The 18,812-nt window shown below is 29.3% G+C and overlaps 2 protein-coding genes across 2 annotated transcripts; one reads left to right on the forward strand and one right to left on the reverse strand.

Moving 5' to 3' along the window:
• Nucleotides 1-588: 588 nt before the first annotated feature.
• LOC107168764 (chaperonin containing TCP1 subunit 2) lies at nt 589-4,255 on the forward strand. Its single transcript, XM_015518288.2, has 6 exons — nt 589-761; nt 895-1,210; nt 1,847-2,179; nt 2,244-2,472; nt 3,328-3,884; nt 3,954-4,255. Exons 1-6 carry the CDS (start codon nt 759-761, stop codon nt 4,124-4,126), a joined length of 1,611 nt encoding a protein of 536 aa, XP_015373774.2. The 5' UTR covers nt 589-758; the 3' UTR covers nt 4,127-4,255.
• Nucleotides 4,256-4,343: 88 nt separating this feature from the next.
• On the reverse strand, nt 4,344-17,049 carry LOC107168846 (uncharacterized). Its single transcript, XM_015518390.2, has 4 exons — nt 16,320-17,049; nt 13,948-14,098; nt 5,399-5,709; nt 4,344-4,761 (listed from the first exon to the last, which is right to left on the reverse strand). Exons 1-4 carry the CDS (start codon nt 17,047-17,049, stop codon nt 4,622-4,624), a joined length of 1,332 nt encoding a protein of 443 aa, XP_015373876.2. The 3' UTR covers nt 4,344-4,621.
• Nucleotides 17,050-18,812: the final 1,763 nt, after the last annotated feature.

An 18,812-nucleotide genomic window follows, 5' to 3' on the forward strand; every position in this document is an offset into this window, starting at 1 on the left:
TATTATACGTTTATGTAACTGATTTTTTTAAGCATGCTCGTCTTATATTTATGCTTAAATTATGCAAATATTCAAATCCTGATTTTTGGAATTTTTAAATACACTTGGAGGCCACATTTTTAGATTTTTTTTACACTAAAGTATGATATCTTCCAGTATAATACAAAATTCTATTGTGCAAACAGTGGCGAAACGACCGTGGTCTTTGAGAAGCGATTGCTTCTCGATTTTTTTTAGGTTTAGAGGTAAATGTTTATTAAAAAAAAATATTTTAAATATATAAGAGGTACCTATAGCCCGTAAGTCGGTGGGTGGGTGTGTAAATTGTAAGTACTAAGTTTGCTTATGTGTTATTTTAGGTTCGTTTCGCCACTATGTGCAAACAGAACTTCACCTTTTTACAGAAACCAAATGTATAATAATTAAAAAATGGCGCGTTTTGTTTTCAAATTTCCCAGTACTTAACACTGCAATGTTAGGATGGTATCACTGATCAACTGCAATCTTTGATAAGATTCGAGTGATAAACTAAAGCTTAACCAACCATGATACACATGACTACATGAGTAACCACCCACCACCGGTCGACCAATACAGTATTATACATTTTATTTTAATACCTCGTTGTGATCTTGCGAGCGATATTTGTAAAGAACCGAATTATTGAATTTTTTATATTTTATATAAACCATAATCGCCGTCATTCCGGCATAGTGTATTCGTTATATAACATTAATATTATTCTATAGATCACCAAAATGGTAAGTAACAATTTTTGTTTGTTTGGTATGTTACTATGTTCACTTAACCTACTAAAACCAAATTGATTTATGTAGGCGTTTTGTTAAAAGTACATACCTAGTAATATTATTTGGTCATTTTCTTCCAACTTAGGTTTCTTTAAATCCAGTACGTATATTGAAAAATCAAGCCGAAGAAGACAAAGGTGAAAATGCTCGCTTGTCTAGTTTCATTGGAGCCATTGCTATTGGTGATTTGGTCAAAAGCACATTGGGACCAAAAGGAATGGACAAGATACTTATATCGCCCGGCCGTGGAGGAATGGATGCTAAAGTTGAAGTCACCAATGATGGCGCAACAATTTTGAAAAATATTGGAGTTGATAATCCAGCTGCCAAAATATTGGTTGATATGTCTAAAGTTCAAGACGGTGAAGTTGGAGATGGTACCACATCTGTTACTGTTCTAGGTAATATGACAAATTGTTTACAGTTATAGCGTAATTCATAAATGTGTCATGTGTGTATAAATGATAAATTAATGAATGTTCTAGCTTAAAAGTCTTATTTATTATTAGGTATAAAGGTTAGGCTATAAAGGTATATAAGCTATAAAGGCTATAAAGGTATTATTAGGTATAAAGGTACTTTCCTGAATGTCCTATGTTGTTTCAACTCAAGTTTTATAATATTTAAAGTCTTACTCTTTTGTCAAAACAATTAATTTTATATCACAAGTGCTGAAATAAATTATATACTTAATTATTTTAATAGGTACTTATTGTATTTTAAAAGGTAATATTGATAAATATCTAGTCTTCAAATCATGAATAAAATTGTTCTCAATAATAAATATTCTTGTTCTCTTATTTTATAACAATATTTTATTCAAAGTACCTTTTTATGTTCAGGTATAATGATAGTCATCAATTATTTTGGATATCTATATTAATTATGTTTAAAATGAATTATGACAAATACATAAATAACATTACAATAAATATGTTAGTTTAATAATTAAAACTCTATAAAATTGAAATAAAACTTAAAAACATTACCTTCTGTTGTTTGTTAAAAGATTAAGAATGTTTTTATTATTTTTTTAGCCGCTGAATTGTTACGTGAAGCAGAAAAACTTGTTGATCAAAAAATTCACCCTCAAGTTATTATATCTGGATGGAGAAAAGCAACAGCCATTGCACATGATGCTTTACAGGCTTCTACAATGGATAACAGTAAAAACGAAGCTAAATTTCGAGAAGATTTATTGAACATTGCTCGTACAACTTTAAGCTCTAAAATTTTGTCTCAGCACAAAGAACATTTCGCTAAACTGTCCGTTGATGCAATTTTGCGTCTGAAAGGTTCTGGCAATTTATCAGCTATACAAATTATTAAATTGAAAGGTGGATGTTTAGAAGATTCATTTTTAGATGAAGGTAAGTTCACTTAACACATGCCATTATATAAACTTTAATTATCAATTAACTTAAATTTTAATAGGTTTTCTTCTCGACAAAAAACCTGGTCAACATCAGCCAAAACGTATTGAAAATGCTCGTATACTTATTGCCAATACTCCTATGGATACAGATAAAATTAAAGTATTTGGATCTCGCATTAAAGTTGATTCTATGGCTAAAGTAGCTGAACTTGAATTGGCAGAAAAAGAAAAAATGAAAGACAAAATAGGAAAAATACTTTCTCATGAATGCAATGTTTTCATTAACAGGTAATAGAAAATTGTTTTCTTATAACTAAAATAATATTTATTTCTTACATTAAATTAGCTGTGAAAATAATTATTTAATTTTCTATCTCCTAAACCAGCGGTTCCCAAACTGCGCCCTGGTGTGCCGTAGTGTCTTTACAGGGGCGCCACGCTGCCGTAAAATTTTTTATGTTCATTCATCCCATTAATTTAATATATACAAATAAATATATATACCTAAATCTTAATATAACTGATGTCTTATAAGTTATAACTCAATAACTACTTGTCCTAAATTCGATTTTAATGAATCAAAATACTTAGAAAAATATTCTGCTTTGGAATATGAAATTGAAACTATATTGTCATTCAAAAAAGTAAAAAACTTAAAAAATTAGAAGGATAAAAAATGTAATTTTTGAATAAAAACTTTGGTTTTTTAATAAGAACTTTGATTTTTTAACAACTTGAAACTTTGTAAAAAAATATTTTGAAAAAAAGTTAATACTTTTTTAAATAATGAGTGTTTTTTGATAAAAGAATCATCCTGTATATTACAAATTGTTCTGGTTTTTTATGAGGGGCACCATGTAAACCTCTTATTTCAAAAAAGGGCTTCGTGAGACAAAGAAGTTTGGGAACCTCTGTCCTAAACTGTTTATTATTGGTGTTACTATTATTACTTTTACTTTTATAATTAATCTTAAATTATATTGATTGAAATTAAAAATATAACACCTACCTTTGTTGCAATTTTTCAAATATTAGTTAATTCCTTGTTCTCTAAATAAAACTAATGTACAATTTTACTGTATGAATAATCAAATTCCGACTTATATGTTTTAAGTTAGATAATTTGTTGATATGTTGTTTTAGACAATTGATCTACAATTACCCTGAACAGCTTTTTGCTGATGCTGGTATTATGGCTATTGAACATGCCGATTTTGATGGAATTGAACGATTAGCCCTTGTGACTGGTGGCGAGATTCTATCAACATTCGATTCTCCTGCTATAGCCAAGTTGGGTACATGTAAACTTATCGAAGAAACAATGATTGGGGAAAGCACGTTGTTACGTTTCTCTGGTGTAGCTCTTGGTGAAGCCTGTACCATCGTCATCCGTGGTGCGACTGAACAAATTATTGATGAGGCTGACCGTTCCTTACATGATGCTTTATGTGTTTTATCATCGACTGTCAGAGAACCAACCATTGTGTATGGTGGTGGTTGCAGTGAAATGCTTATGGCAAATGCAGTAAGTGCTGTAGCTGCTAAAACACCAGGAAAAGAAGCAGTAGCCATGGAGGCATTTTCACGGGCTTTACAGTCTCTCCCCACCACTATTGCAGATAATGCTGGTTTAGATTCTGCACAGCTTGTCAATGAACTGAGAGCCAATCATGCTCTTGGTAAGAGTTCTATGGGTCTTGGTAAGTTTATAATATTTTAATATTTGATTTTCTAGTTTAAATTATACTCTATTCAAAATTTTATTTTAGATATGGAAAAAGGCACATTAGGATGTATGCGAGAGATTGGAATTACTGAGTCTTTTGTTGTCAAAAGACAAGTATTAGTGTCTGCGGCTGAGGCTGCTGAAATGATTTTGCGTGTCGATTGTATTATCAAAGCTGCACCAAGACAACGAGTTGAAGACCGTGGTCACTGTTAATTTCTAACTATCTTAAATTAATTTAATAATATTCATAACAAACTAACTCTAAACACACCAGGTTGTTTTAATTCACATGTTTTTTATATACATTTTTTTTTTTATAATATATAAAAATATGAAATACTATTCACGAGATATTATTTTAAACATCTTAATATCTACATATAAAAAAAAAAAATGCTTTTCAATAATTATAATATTTAAATCTATTCAATAATAAGTGTATTTTGCAAATAAAATAGTAGGCAAAAATTATTTTAAATAATAAATAATTGACTAGATTCAGGATGATAAAAAATTTTACACAATGGTAACATAAAAAAGCTTCAAACATAAACGCAAACTGAACAAATATGAGTGTTGAGGTTGATGTAACTTATCAATCATGTAGTAAAATTAATTTTATAAAAAGGTCACCTGTTGGTCAGTCTTAAATATATGTGTAAAAAAGAATTGGAATTTTGGAAACCAAAGTATTTTGAGCCGGAAGATTTATAAATTGTAATATTGAAAGTCAATGGACTCCTCCAACAGGTTTTCACTGTATGAATGAAAATCATTATTTGATAAACTGATTTGTTCGTTTACATACTTTGACGGACTGGAAATCAAAAACGAATTGGTATATATTTCTGAAACAAAAACAAAAATGTATAAAATTGACTTTTATTCTTTACTACAACATAGTAAAATAAAATAAAATTGTAATGAAATAACAAGTACATTATGAAAACAATAACATAGTTATTTTTACTTTGGTGTCAACATAATTTTTAAAGTTATAACCACAAATTATATATTATTGAAAGTTCAAACATTTGAGATCTTATGATATTTTTATAATATTCTTAGAAGTAGTACTATAGTATAAACACTATACCTAATCAACGTGTTTTACAACTAAAACATTATTTTATCAGAAAGAAAAAAATATATTGCTAAGTTAATAAACTCCTCTGGTTATAATTTTAAATATTAATAATTAGTTGTAGTTGAATGAACTTATTAAAATTAATTGGATAATATTAGTAATTAATGACAACATACACTATGATATATTTATCAATTCATTGAAAAGTATTTTGAGTTTTAATAGCCGCTATACAATTTTAGTATAGTAGAGCTGTTATAAAATAAAGTATTTTACTGTACAATGTGGTACTTAAACAAATTTTGATTTTTACTTAATCTAATGTTAAGACAAAATATGCATGTAAATAAGAATCAGTTACACAATTTTTTTGTTGTCTTAGACACCAAAAAACATACCATTTTCTAATTCTGTGTTGATACTCTGAATCATTTTTACATCTTCCAAACTATCTTCTCGATGTAACTCGCCTTCTAAATACTTGCAAGCTTGTTCTAATTCAGATGACTCTTGTGGGGAAGATGTGTCGTCTTCTGTGGTCATGGAATACTCTCGTTGCCCTAGACTCTCTTCGGTATTGCACAGCCGCCAATAATGACCAGCACCTTGGGATTTTCTACCTTTTCGGAAATTAGGGTTAATGGATAAATTGTGACGTACAGAATTCTTCCAACGTTCATCGTCTTCGCGGAAATAAGGAAAATGACTTCTGTAAAAAAAATATATTTTAAAGTGTCAACAATAATATTTTTAAATAAGTATAATTATTATCCACATATAATTAGGATTAAAGTTCCTTTCTATTATTTTTTTAATTTATATTTTCAACAGTGTTTTTCTAAAAAAATATTTCTCAAAACAAAGTCATTAAAAAGAATGGTAGTTCTCGCCTTTTATTTCCATGAAATTATTAATTTAAAAAAATTAATACAAGTAATAATTCCCATAATAACCGATCGGTTGTTTAATTTATCATTGATTATTAGTACGGTGAACTATTCTCTGTATTATGCTGAATTTAGTAGGTGTATAAGCATTTAATTTTTCAGCGTGTTTCCACAAATACCTTTTTTCTCTTAAATTAATTTAAACCTATGTACGGCTAACAATGGAAAATGAATAACATTATTTACTGGCCATTGTCATGTAAAGTGATATATCGGGTAAAATTGATGTATATGATGCAGTTGATATTATAGAGTGTAACAAAAAGAGCTGACCAAAAAAAAAAAATAAAATTCTAATATTATATAAGTAAATAATTTAAGAAATACACTCATGTCAGCAAATTCTCAAAAATCATATTTTTATAAAAGTCATTATGTTCTAAATGAATTTAACCAAAACCATATTGAATTCTAAAAATAAACTACTTGACTTAGATAAATCGTTTTACCATCAAAATTGTTCTGATAATCAGATTCACAAATAGGCTATTTTGAATTAATCCAAAACATTTTTTACTATATTAAATTTTTTTTTTCAGTACTAAAAATAAACACCTTGAGTATTTGAAAACGAAAAAAACATGTCTTCTAATAAATGAATATAATTTAAATTAATTGTTTTCATAAAATATCTGCTGGTACCTTATATTTACAAATTATGTTGCTATCAATGTTATCTAGTTACAAAGAAGGTTGTAACGATAAGAGTAAAAATAGAATTGCCAGCAATTTTTATTGTTGCCCATTTGGGCTGCCTATCTATCCTATCTCCCCTCTCATCAATATAAGTGATGAATAATAGGAAAAAATAAACAATTTCTAAAACCAATACCAATATCCCTCATCCAGAATATAAAATACAAACTAATAATTACCTATTATATCATATATGTGGTTAAGTCAGGGCCGTATTTAAGGGGAGCTACAGGGTACTGTTGCCCCGGGCGGCTAATTTTTTTATAATTTAAATTTGTATTTTGTATAATGATTAATGAGGCATATTTTTTTTTTGTCTCTTGGTAAATTCCTAAATACGGCCCTGGGTTAAGTACCTACCTAATGGTAAATTATAATTTGGTCGAATAATCAGAATTTTAATTAATTTTTTTTTTTACGAAAATATGATCTAATTCTAATATATTAATATTATTATAGGCACTTATCTACTATGCCCAGTGTCGTTAAAAAATTTTTTATTTAGAAATCCGTTAAACTCCAAGGTTCCTCTAGTATTAATATAGGAATTTGTTCAATTCCTTGTTAGTTTAATATTAAAAGGAAATCGTTTAATTCTTCATTTCTATAAAGAGGAACTAATTGTTTTCCTAATTTCTCTAAAAAAAACTTTTTCCTAGTTATCTTAGTTTACATTAATACTTTATAAAATTATTTTATTATTCTAAATATTTTAATTTTAAGCACAAGTGTCAATTAAAGTATACAAAGTATTATTTCAAATAGTACCTACATATTACATTATAGGTACTATATAAAAGAATTATAATATTTACGTTCATATTCCTTTATAAAATAATGGAATTAATTCATTCATTCGTTCCTCTAAAAAAGAAATTAATTCCAAGAATCGTTCCTTAACAACGCTGACTAAATCTTTCTGTCTAATTTAGTGATCTGTATTTGAATTCATATAATTCAACTAACGATAACATTTTTAACCTGATAAATCGTACAATCTACGTCGAATTGTCGACATTATTTTTGAGTCACTAATATTATTGGTATGGTTTACTGGTTTCTATTGTTGTAGGATAATATCAAACTACAAGTTGAAAAGGGGGACCGTGACTTCGGTAAAGTTAACCTTATTTCTTTAATTTCTATAAGAATCACAAATGGGTGCCTGGCACCAAGGTGGTACGAACACAATAAACGTGTGTAGTAGGGGTGAGTTATTTTCACTTATAGGTAACATACACACGCTATACTCATAAACAAAATCGTTTTTTTTTTTTTTTTTTTGAAAGCTGGTCGTGGTGAGGTATGAAAAATCTACATTTGTGGTCAGATATCGTCAATATTTATACGGTTATTCGATATGACGTACCTATATTCAATTATATTCATGCAGATATTATGCTTAGTATATTGTATATGATTGTACGAGACACGACTTATAATTTATGAACTATAAAACTAGGGCCTGGAACTTTAAAACCTAAAAATGATTTTATAGAATTCATGAAAAAATCTATATAATGAAAAAAGTCTAAAATTAGACAATATGTAGCCAGTAATGTAGGTACCTACTACAAAATACATTGAAATAAAATAAATAAAACAAGAAAACTATTTGAAAATTTAAGATTTTAAAAGGTGCTGTTTACAAATTACTCGGTGCTCAAATTATACATTCGTAAATAACTATTATATATGAATGGCGACTGGCAGTAATATGATTGATTTTCTTACAATAAATACAATTTACCTAACAACATTTTCTTTTGGCATAGAACTATGAAAGTATAAAATAGGTAGGTATAATAATATTAAATAGGACACGCAAATGTGTATATATTCATTACTGTGAGTTAATCTCATATTATTGTCAATAATATACGGAAAAAATTAATAGGTTTATCTGATTTAAGGCCATTAAGTCCCCCTTAGTAAGCCCTCCTACACCTATGCGTAAATAAGTACTTATGTGTTTAGGACTAAAACGTTTTACCTCTATCATATAACTATCTATAATAATAGTTAATACGACGTGTATTTTATTTTATTTTAAAATCAACCCAATCCCCACATGCATTGTGTATTATTTTCTAAACGTTCATAAAAAATGTTTAAATAATATGAGGTGTTAAATAAATTCTGATCGGGTTGGTATAATTTAGAACGCGATAAGATTTACATAAAATGAATATCAATTTTTATTTTTTTATTTTAAAAGTAATATATAAAAATATATCATATTACATTTATTTATTTTATATATTTTTCTTGAATTTTTTTCATAATCCTAAAAAAAAATACGAAGTTGTCAAGACTATAATAATATAATAACTTTAATCTTATCCAACATTAAAAACAACATTTTTCTTTTAAATTTTAAGATGCGACAGAAGTGAAGCCTTGGGTCTTTGCGCAGCAACAAGGGAGATTGACGAACAGTTGATATATTTTTCTAATCAGTGACAGCATGGGAACAGATCACTTGGTCGGCTAGTCGGCTAAATAAAAAAAGGCCCCTCTATGGCTCTATATTTAGGTAGTATTAGGAAGACGTGGAGTCAAACATATTTTTCCAATACATTTGAAGGGAGTCCAGTTGGTGATTAGAGATTACCGTCTCGCCGACCTGGTCAGGCTGCCACTGTCACCAGTAGGTAGGTATATTATAAATGATAATATATTTATATTTGAATATAATATTCTATATGGAAACTACGTGTATTACGTTTAAAAACTTTAAAGCCAAATATTTTTTGATTATAATAATTATAATGATAACTAGATATGCTTTCAATTAGTAATTGTATCCTAAATATAGTCATTATATATTCATACAATTATATAAAAATATAATAGGCATTTCTGGTCCAAATTCAGATACATCTTGAAACTGAATTACTGTATAGTAATACAATAATACTTTATTTAATTCTACAATATATACGAGTAGCACTTTCCCAAAACTAAACAATAATAATGTGTAGGAGAAGCCTTCCACTGACTAAACTGTTTGGACACTCTTTGCCCCTAGGAATTTAAATAAAATGGAATACATGGAAACAGTAAGTAATATAAGTACAATATAAGTAACCTACTGGTCACGATTCAAGTTTTTTCAAAAATATTAGAAGTGGGGGGGGGGTGGAGGTAGGAATTGGTCAAGATGAATATTTTATGAGAGTGAATAATGTCATTATAACTGTATTTATAATTTTTTCATTTGTAAGTCTATGTGAAAGATAAATAAGGTTTGATTTGCGATATAAAATGGTTTATGTACCTACCTATTTGTGATCAGACGGAAAATTATGGTCATCTATCACGGAAAAAAAACTTGGTTGTATACAACAAAACAGTTTTGTAAATTGTTTTATGGTTGTTACAGCCAAAATAAACTTATCACAACTATAAATATTATTATTTAAAAAAAAATCGTACTGGAGTTTTCACAGTAATAATTTTGTTAACAACTGTTTTGTAAATTTTTCATGATTCATATTTATAATAGCAAATTTACTTATAAGGTTATTTTTATATTTTGTTTAAGTTTGAGTCCCAAATTTGTATGCAGTAAGTCGAGATAAGTTTAAGAACAATTGTGTAAATATTTTATTTTGTAAGGAAGGAGTGTTAGTTTAGTTGTTTAGTAGAGAAATTGTCTAGATACCAATTTAAACGCAAGCGATAATAATTTATAATTTAATTGTTATACAGTTTATTTTTTGTGTCGTATTAGTTGGTTTTGTCAAAGTTTACTTTAAGATATTTTGCTGTAACTTTTAATATGTAAATTTAACAATAAATGCATTTAAATCGAAGTTGTATGGAAATATATTTTTAAAAATACACACAACCAAACCCTGGCTGCAGTATAATTTCACCGAGTATAAACATAAAATAATGGTCGTTTTTACACAATAAAATATGGGTACCTACCTACAACCTACCTAATTGTACGTATTAGGCTTATAAGCTTTAAACGATATAATTTAAATACAATTATAATCGACATTATATAGTTTATAATATCATCCATGTACACCAGGGTGGGAATAGGTAAAAAGTTTCACGGCCGGTTGATTACGGAAACAAATAGACAGAAACCATTATTAACCCTTATAACCCCCTTTCCAAAACAGTTTTACACAGGAAACACTAACACGTGGCAAGGGAAATTTATAGACAGGTGAAGTAAAACTTATAGAGAAGTATTTTTTGCTAATATTAACTTGAGGGTGTGGGTCATGGGAAATTATAATTTATAAACTATAATAATTTATTTAAATATGCATAGACATTGTAAAATACTCGAATTTTATTCAGATCATCGTATTAAACTATAATATAATATGCTTAATATATAATATTATTATGATGATACCTAATAAGTAAAAAGTATCTTATTATACTCGTACATTGGCTAGCTATAGTTGATTGAACAAGATTATATAAGAAGCTAAATTGTATTCTACATTTTATTCTTCGTGTTAAATTCAATCAGACACAAAATAATATTAGTATCATCTATTTTATTTACCACCCAGCCACTAAATTAACACTTAACAGTTTGAATTTGAATTTTAATAAATGTATACAAATTTTAACTATTTAATTTATAAGACATTAAGTTTGCATAAAAAAAAATGTGTTTATCAATGATTTAATATATATTCATCAAAATTTACAAAATTTATAAAAATATACTGTAATTATTTTTTATCAAGACCCATTGCAAATACCACCTAGATTATTTGTTATTTGATAAATGACAATGTATATTCTCATGATCTCGGGTGCTGTATTTTGTAGTTTTTACCTCATTTTCATTTTAAGTATTATAACTTTACAGGCATACAGCCCTAAATGCACTTGTCTAGGGTATAATAACGTACGTCGTACGTATACCTATATTTGTTCTCATAATGTCACGCGATACATAAACAGCGATTCCTCCGCCACTGAACCGTGAAATTGGTGTTAGCACGCTCGAGGGACGTTATTGTGAATATACTACGGGTGTGGGAGTTTTAGCTGTTGTGGTTGTCAATTGATGACTATACGCAGTGTAAGTTAAATATTTACATAGCAAACACACGGGACAATATTAAACATAAATATTGTGGTGAAGACATGTTATAACATAAATGAAAAGGGTTTAACTTTTAATCACTGCAGAAATTGTGTGCAGATCACTACACAATGATTTAATAATATTCCTAGGTAATGAATACATTAATTACATTGTATTATATTATTATTATTACATCGGATATCATACGACCGGATTAGTGAATTCATTAGGTACCTATTACCATATGTAAAGCGCAAGCAGTTCCGGCAGCGTCGTCGATAACAAGAAAAAAAGAGAAAAAGGTACCTACCTATTAGTTATTACATAAACTGAAATTATGTTAATACAATTTAAAAATACATTTGTTTTATTGTTTGACGATCATTTTTCTAGTAAAAAATTATTTAAAAATAAAATGAGAGATGAAATTAAGGAATGGTTAGATATTAGTCGTATATGGTATGGAATAATCAAACTGCTGTCTCTAAAAATAATAATAATAAAGCAATTTATAATTATAATTATTAAATTGAAAATTAATACTGAACGAAGTTTGTTAATGAAAACATGTAGGCTTTGTCAATTATCTTTGCTGTTCTAATGCTATTCTAAACTAAATATTAAATTACAATTTATATAACATGACTCCTTCTTGAAAACTATGTATTGAAAAGAAACAGAAATAAAAATACTTGATTGACTTAAAATCTATATTCTATTTCCAATTGTATGTAAGTTATTTATTCCTGTTCTGTTTTAAGTAAAACCTCAGAAAAACTCTCATAATTTATAATCGTAAAATAATGTATTGCTCACTCAGCGATTAAAATTTGTAAAAACAATAAAGATTTTAAATAATTCATTAGAAAAAAATATTGTTTATGCTGCAATAATCTGGTACCTACCTAAGTTATTAAGTAGGTACATAAGTTTACACAACAGTCACAACATATATGTAATACCTATGTATATTTTTTATATTGATTTATTGTATGTAACATCCACTCATTGGGCTATTTAAATTTGGTTATCATGGACCATGGTACATAATTAACTCCACATTATTAGCAGCTTATAAAATATTAATGTGCTTATGTGATGCGCAACTCTGCATATACGCATATTATCCAAAAATATTATGAGGGCTTAACTAACTACTTAAGCACTCAATAAATTTTAGAAGAACTAAAGCCATGGTGAGCCTTACCTTTCAGTGGGGACTTCTCATATATTGATAATCCTCCTTATACCTAACTGTTACATATTTTGATATCTTTATTAATACAATTAAATAAAGTTTTATGATCATATTCATTATTTTTAGCTTATTGTAAGACACAACTTTTTTAACACAGAGTTTGAGTTACGTACAAAAAAACTCAATTTTGAATCATTAAGAATTTTTAACTTTAAGTATTTTTTCGTATTTATTGGTCAGTCAATATTTCATTCATTATTACCTAACCTAACCTATACGTTTTTATATTTCGAATTCATTTTTCAGGATATACATATACATTATACGTCATCTATTTGATTTGTATAAACTATTATAACTATGGCTGTGATGAGTTTAATGCAATGAAAAACCTCGGAAGATTTAATAAAATCTCAATAAATTGAGGTTAATAATAGTTTATACAAATCAAATTATGATTTTTAAAGTTATGTAACATGTACGGTGAAACTTTCATATTACGGAGTCTCATATTATGGTCTCACGGACAAACATTTTTTATAGAATTTCGTAAAACAAAACAAAATAAATTTGGTTTTCAAAAATATTTAGATTAACATTTAGTTGATTGAAAGTTCATCGTATGGAAGTCTCACTGTCATTATACTGGAAATATGTAATTACAGTGGACATTTATTAAGGACTATCATACATTTTTTGGTTAACGGTCACTTTGTACGGTCTATTGTTTAACCTGCATAACGCGGACACTTTGTATGGTCGGGTAAAAAGGCACATTGCAGAAGGCGGACACTTATTGTACAGTCAGGTAAACTTTAGATAGCAGAACGCGGGACAGTTTGTGCGCCAACACACAACAAAAACGGTTTTATTTATGGTCTTCAAATAAAAGGATATTTTATATCTTAGTAGAATAAAAAAAGTTAATTAGTAATGAATAAATTATCATTAAAGTAGATAGGATGTTTTAATAATTAATTTAGAATTTATCTTATTGATAGTATAGAAAAAAGTTATGCAATCATTTATACTTACGATATCCATTGATAAATTTCTGCTACTGGTAATTCTTTTTTTTCTATCAAGGCTTGATGAATCATTTCTGTATAGGTATATCCAGGTTTATTAGCTTTATCTAACCTTGAAGGTGGCATTCTATATGGTTTTCGATTGGTTTTGGATGAAGCTAAAACAGTATGATTAATTAATATGGGCTTTATACCTATTTTTCAAATACCTAATATTATTGTAATGAACTACTTAGATTTTTTTTGGGGGGAGGAGGTATATTAAGTTTTTCAAAAATAAGATCCATTTCATGTTATTTGGTTGACAGCCTGATCTATAAACCTGCATCCCATTATTTTGTTCATAACTGCTCAACTAAATAACATTTATTTGAAAAGATATTGGTTGTATAATAGAGTGTATTATATATTTCTAGTATTTTCTATACATTAAACAATAATACCATCAACATTATTGTTAGTAATTTAAATCAGGGCTTAAATAAAAATAATAATAATACCGTTTACCGTTATATGAATATTAAACGTTATGATCGAATGACTATTTAACGTTTTAAAACATTTTAACGTTGCGAAAAGTTTAGCTTTATAAAAATTTAGTGTCTTACGTTTAGACGTTATTTAGAGTAAGTATATAAGTAAGTATAAGTACTGACCTAAAGTATTTTTTGTTTGAAATATTTGTTGCTATTTTAAACTTCCTTTTACATTTATTTTGTTTTGATTAGGTCGGTTTTAAGCCCTGATTTAAATTTAAACTATGAATAAATCTTACTCGCCAAAATACCCATTTATAGTAAAATTATTAATTATCTTATTGAAAACTCCATCACACAAAATAGTATTATTAGTTTAACAAAAGTATTAGATACAATATTCTTTTGTATTATATTGACAACAATACAAAAGTTATTTATTGTTATCTATAAATGTGTTAATGTGTAAAACGTATTAGAAATGTTTTATGTTAATTTAAAACTCAGGAGTTTAATATAAATTTGTAATTTAAGATATGTTTACTTATCATAGGTATTTACTGTTTATTTATCGAAATAATTTTGGAGGTGTAAATACTATAATGCCTCCAACTTACAATTAATACCAAAAGTCATATAGTTATGAAATATATTATAATAGGCATATTTTTTATTTTAATAATCTAAATAATATCTAATAGGTATCAACGATTAACAACATTTTATGGTAATATTTAAACTTTTATTTGAAAATTTGATCTCACCAAGCTAGAAAGTTTCCACACTGGCGGGCCTCTATCCTCATGTCATTTCATGTTTAGTATATTACTATATTCTATCTTGGCTATCAAATTATTACAGATTGTGAATATACTTTTGTTTAGTAAAAAAAAAAGATTAATAATTGGTCGTTCTTTTTTAAAAATTTGGCACTACCGAGTTATAATATTATATATAATGATATTTAACATACAACTATTAATGCGACGTGGAATGTGCATTGTGCATATTATTATACAGGGTGATTCTTTTAAGTGGGTACACTAATTATCTCGAAAAGTATTTAATTTTTTCAAAATATTTTTTACATGGTTTCAAGTTGTTAAAAAACCAACGTATTTATTAAAAAATTATTTTTTTAAAATATTTTTTATCCTTATCATTTTTTAAGTTTTTACTTTTTTGAATGACAACATAGAGTTTTAATTTCATATTCAAAGTAGAATATTTTGTATTAAGTATTTTGATAGGTACATAGAAATCGAATTTGGGGCTAGTAGTTAATGAGTTATAACTGTTATAACTTATAAGTATTTAAAGTTTAGACAAGCGGAGTAGTGCAAAATATTTGTCCATGGACAAATATTTTGCGGGGTAACCCCGTACCACTCCACTCTGCCAATCTAAACTTTAAATACCTATAACTCATAAACTACTAGCCCCAAATTCGATTTCTATGTATCAAAATACTTAAAAAAATATTCTGCTTTGAATATGAAATTAAAACTCTATGTTGTCATTCAAAAAAGTAAAAAACTTAAAAAATGACAAGGATAAAAAATATTTAAAAATATTATTTTTTAATAAAAACGTTGGTTTTTTAACAACTTGAAACCATGTAAAAAAATATTTTGAAAAAAGTAAATACTTTTCGAGATAAATAGTGTACCCACTTAAAAGAATCACTCTGTATATCATGATTTAGAATTCATGTAACACGAAGATAATATTAAACAGACTGGAGCGCAACAATAATGGTAGTGCGGTTTTATGACACCTATATATATAGATACTATAAATTATCATCTCCAACGACTTAATCTATAACTTTACTTCGATTTCTTTTTAAAAATTAATTTTGTTTGGTATTTTCAATCAAACGTTTTATAAGTATATTACTCACGTTTTTGATCTAATTTTGTGGCTTTCTTTTTCTGTTTCAGCTTTTCTGGCTCCAGCCATTCGTTGCCCAAGACACTAATTCCTGCACCAGCACCACTGCCACTCGTAGTGGTACTACCGTTGCAGGTTGGCTCGAATATGGACGCCACCTGAAAGTTGACCAGCCAACTCAAGTCACCGGGCTTGTTGCCGTTCTGGTGTTGTGGTTCGGCGACCGGCGTGGTCTTGGCAAGCGGCTGCAACGATGATTGTGCTGGCGGTGGCAGGTGCTGTAACGGACGCCTTTGCTGCACATTACCCGCGCCGGACGTCGCTTGCACGTGGTGATGGAGCGGTGGCGGCTGCTGCTGCTGATTGTGTCGTTCAACCGGCCGTAACCACATGGACATCTGCGGATGAGCCTGTGGCGATGGCGGTTGCATCTCTTCGAACACCAGCGGCGTGAACACGTCCGAGGGCTCGTAGCGGGCGTGCACCGCGGCGGCCGGCGGTGGCACCCAGGCGGTCGATTGCCAACTACTGCAGTCGGCGGCGACAGAGTCTTCGCAGATTCCTCCGCCTCCGCCGCCGCCGCCGCCGCCGTCCAGCAGATTGTTCTCGCGATCCAGCTTGTACACGTGCAGCGGTCTGGAGCGCGTCAGGTACCTCTTTGACAACACCAACGAAGACAGTCCGTCCGACAGCAGGTTGTGCTGAGTGACCGCGGTCGACGAAAACGACGACGACGACATTGGTCGATCGGTGCGTGATGTAACGCTAGGCGGCGGTAGGTGCGGAAATAGTGCAGTGCGCACCGGTAACTTCGCGCATAATAGACAAGTTTAGTATAATAGATTGTATTCCGCGGCTAACGATGATGATGATAATAATAATAAAACAATGAACCGTATAATTTGTTTATGTGAAATTTTTGTGTACGACCCTTTTGGAGGGAGGGGCGCCCATCGGTGGACGGCCGCAGGGAGCATGTATAGTTCTTCGCGCCGGCCAACCGACGAGTCCGTGGCGCCGGGGCGGAGCTTGCATATACGCATAAAGCTACGCAGACGTGTTGTAGTTGCAGTCGCGCGCAGTGTGTACTCCATGCTTTATGTACTCCTATTATGTATTAAATATTAAAATATTAAAATGCGTACTTATTTTATCACGATTCACGACTGTTCAAAGCATAGACCTAATAGTGTTTATGTTTTTAGGTTTATGGTTTACAAAGACGCCGACGGGCAGTACTTATATTTTATATTTTAAACACTCATAAAATGCAATAATACATGGATTGATCTATATAGGAATGACAAGGGGTTGATGCTTTAAACAAAAAATATACACTCACCTGATGAATTTAAGAGCGTCGATATAGGTATTTGCAAGTCGAAATTTAAAAAAGTGAAGAACCTCTTATAACTTTTATGTAGCTGGTACCCATCATAATAGGCGTGCTAGACCTTTGACGCAGATAGTGGACGCAACCTGGTGCGTACCCTGCAAGGGGCTAATGGGCCCTAGCCCCCTTTTTTGAATAATTTTCTTAATAATTCATTGTGCCTCTTGAAATTGCAGAGGGTGCAGGTGCATACCCTGCACCGCCCGTGGACACGCGTATGGCTGGTACTTTTATCATGAAAATCAGCGCAGTTAGGGTAGATGGTGATTTCTGCTTACCAAGGTATTTAACACAGTTTAAAATCATCTCAACTTCATCAAAAATTAGAAAAAAAAACTTTAATTTGAAAAATACAACTATTCCTTGATGTAATGACAACAATTATTAAACTATGCTGCAGCTTTTATTTTTTCAGCTTATGCAATCTAAACAATTTATTGGAAAATCGTTGATTTTAAAAAAGATTTGTATTGCCTCAAGAATCAATAAAGATACTCGTTCAATAATGCTACACAAAAATTCTTATAAAAATTAGGTACCTGCTTTAAATCTGGAGAATTTTAATAAATTTATTAATTAAGGGAAAATTCGGAAGTGATCATGCTTGGAAGCTTGGATATATACACTATAGGTAATCCATGTAAGTTCTACATTCATAATACAATTATACAAATATATACCTACCTATCGCAATAAATTTTAACTTTTTTATTTTATATTTTTTTTTATTAATAGGTATTAACTATTAAGGGTTTTTTACTTAATTGAACAACTCAATATCAATATAAATAGGTAAGGCACTTAATTAAAATGTCCAAAGAAAAATAGTTTTTAGAATTTTTAGGAACATAATAATCGAATTTTCAACTAATAAATAATTACTTTTAATATATAGTTATAACTTATAACTATATAAGAAAATAGGTACCTGGTAGGGATACCTTTTAGTTTAGATAAGCAAAATAGTGGACCGATATTTATAATTTTTCTGGACACCATTGTGCCAATTTGTACTGTTATGTATAGGTAGGTACTCGCATTACTCTACGCATTAGCATTTAGTTTTTATGTACCTACCTATCAAAAAGTTATAATAGATGATCTTTTTTA

Source organism: Diuraphis noxia, unplaced genomic scaffold (genome assembly GCF_037042655.1).
Source record: "Diuraphis noxia isolate RWA-SAM2 unplaced genomic scaffold, SU_Dnox_SAM2 contig0002, whole genome shotgun sequence".
NCBI classification, from domain to species: Eukaryota; Metazoa; Arthropoda; class Insecta; order Hemiptera; family Aphididae; genus Diuraphis; species Diuraphis noxia.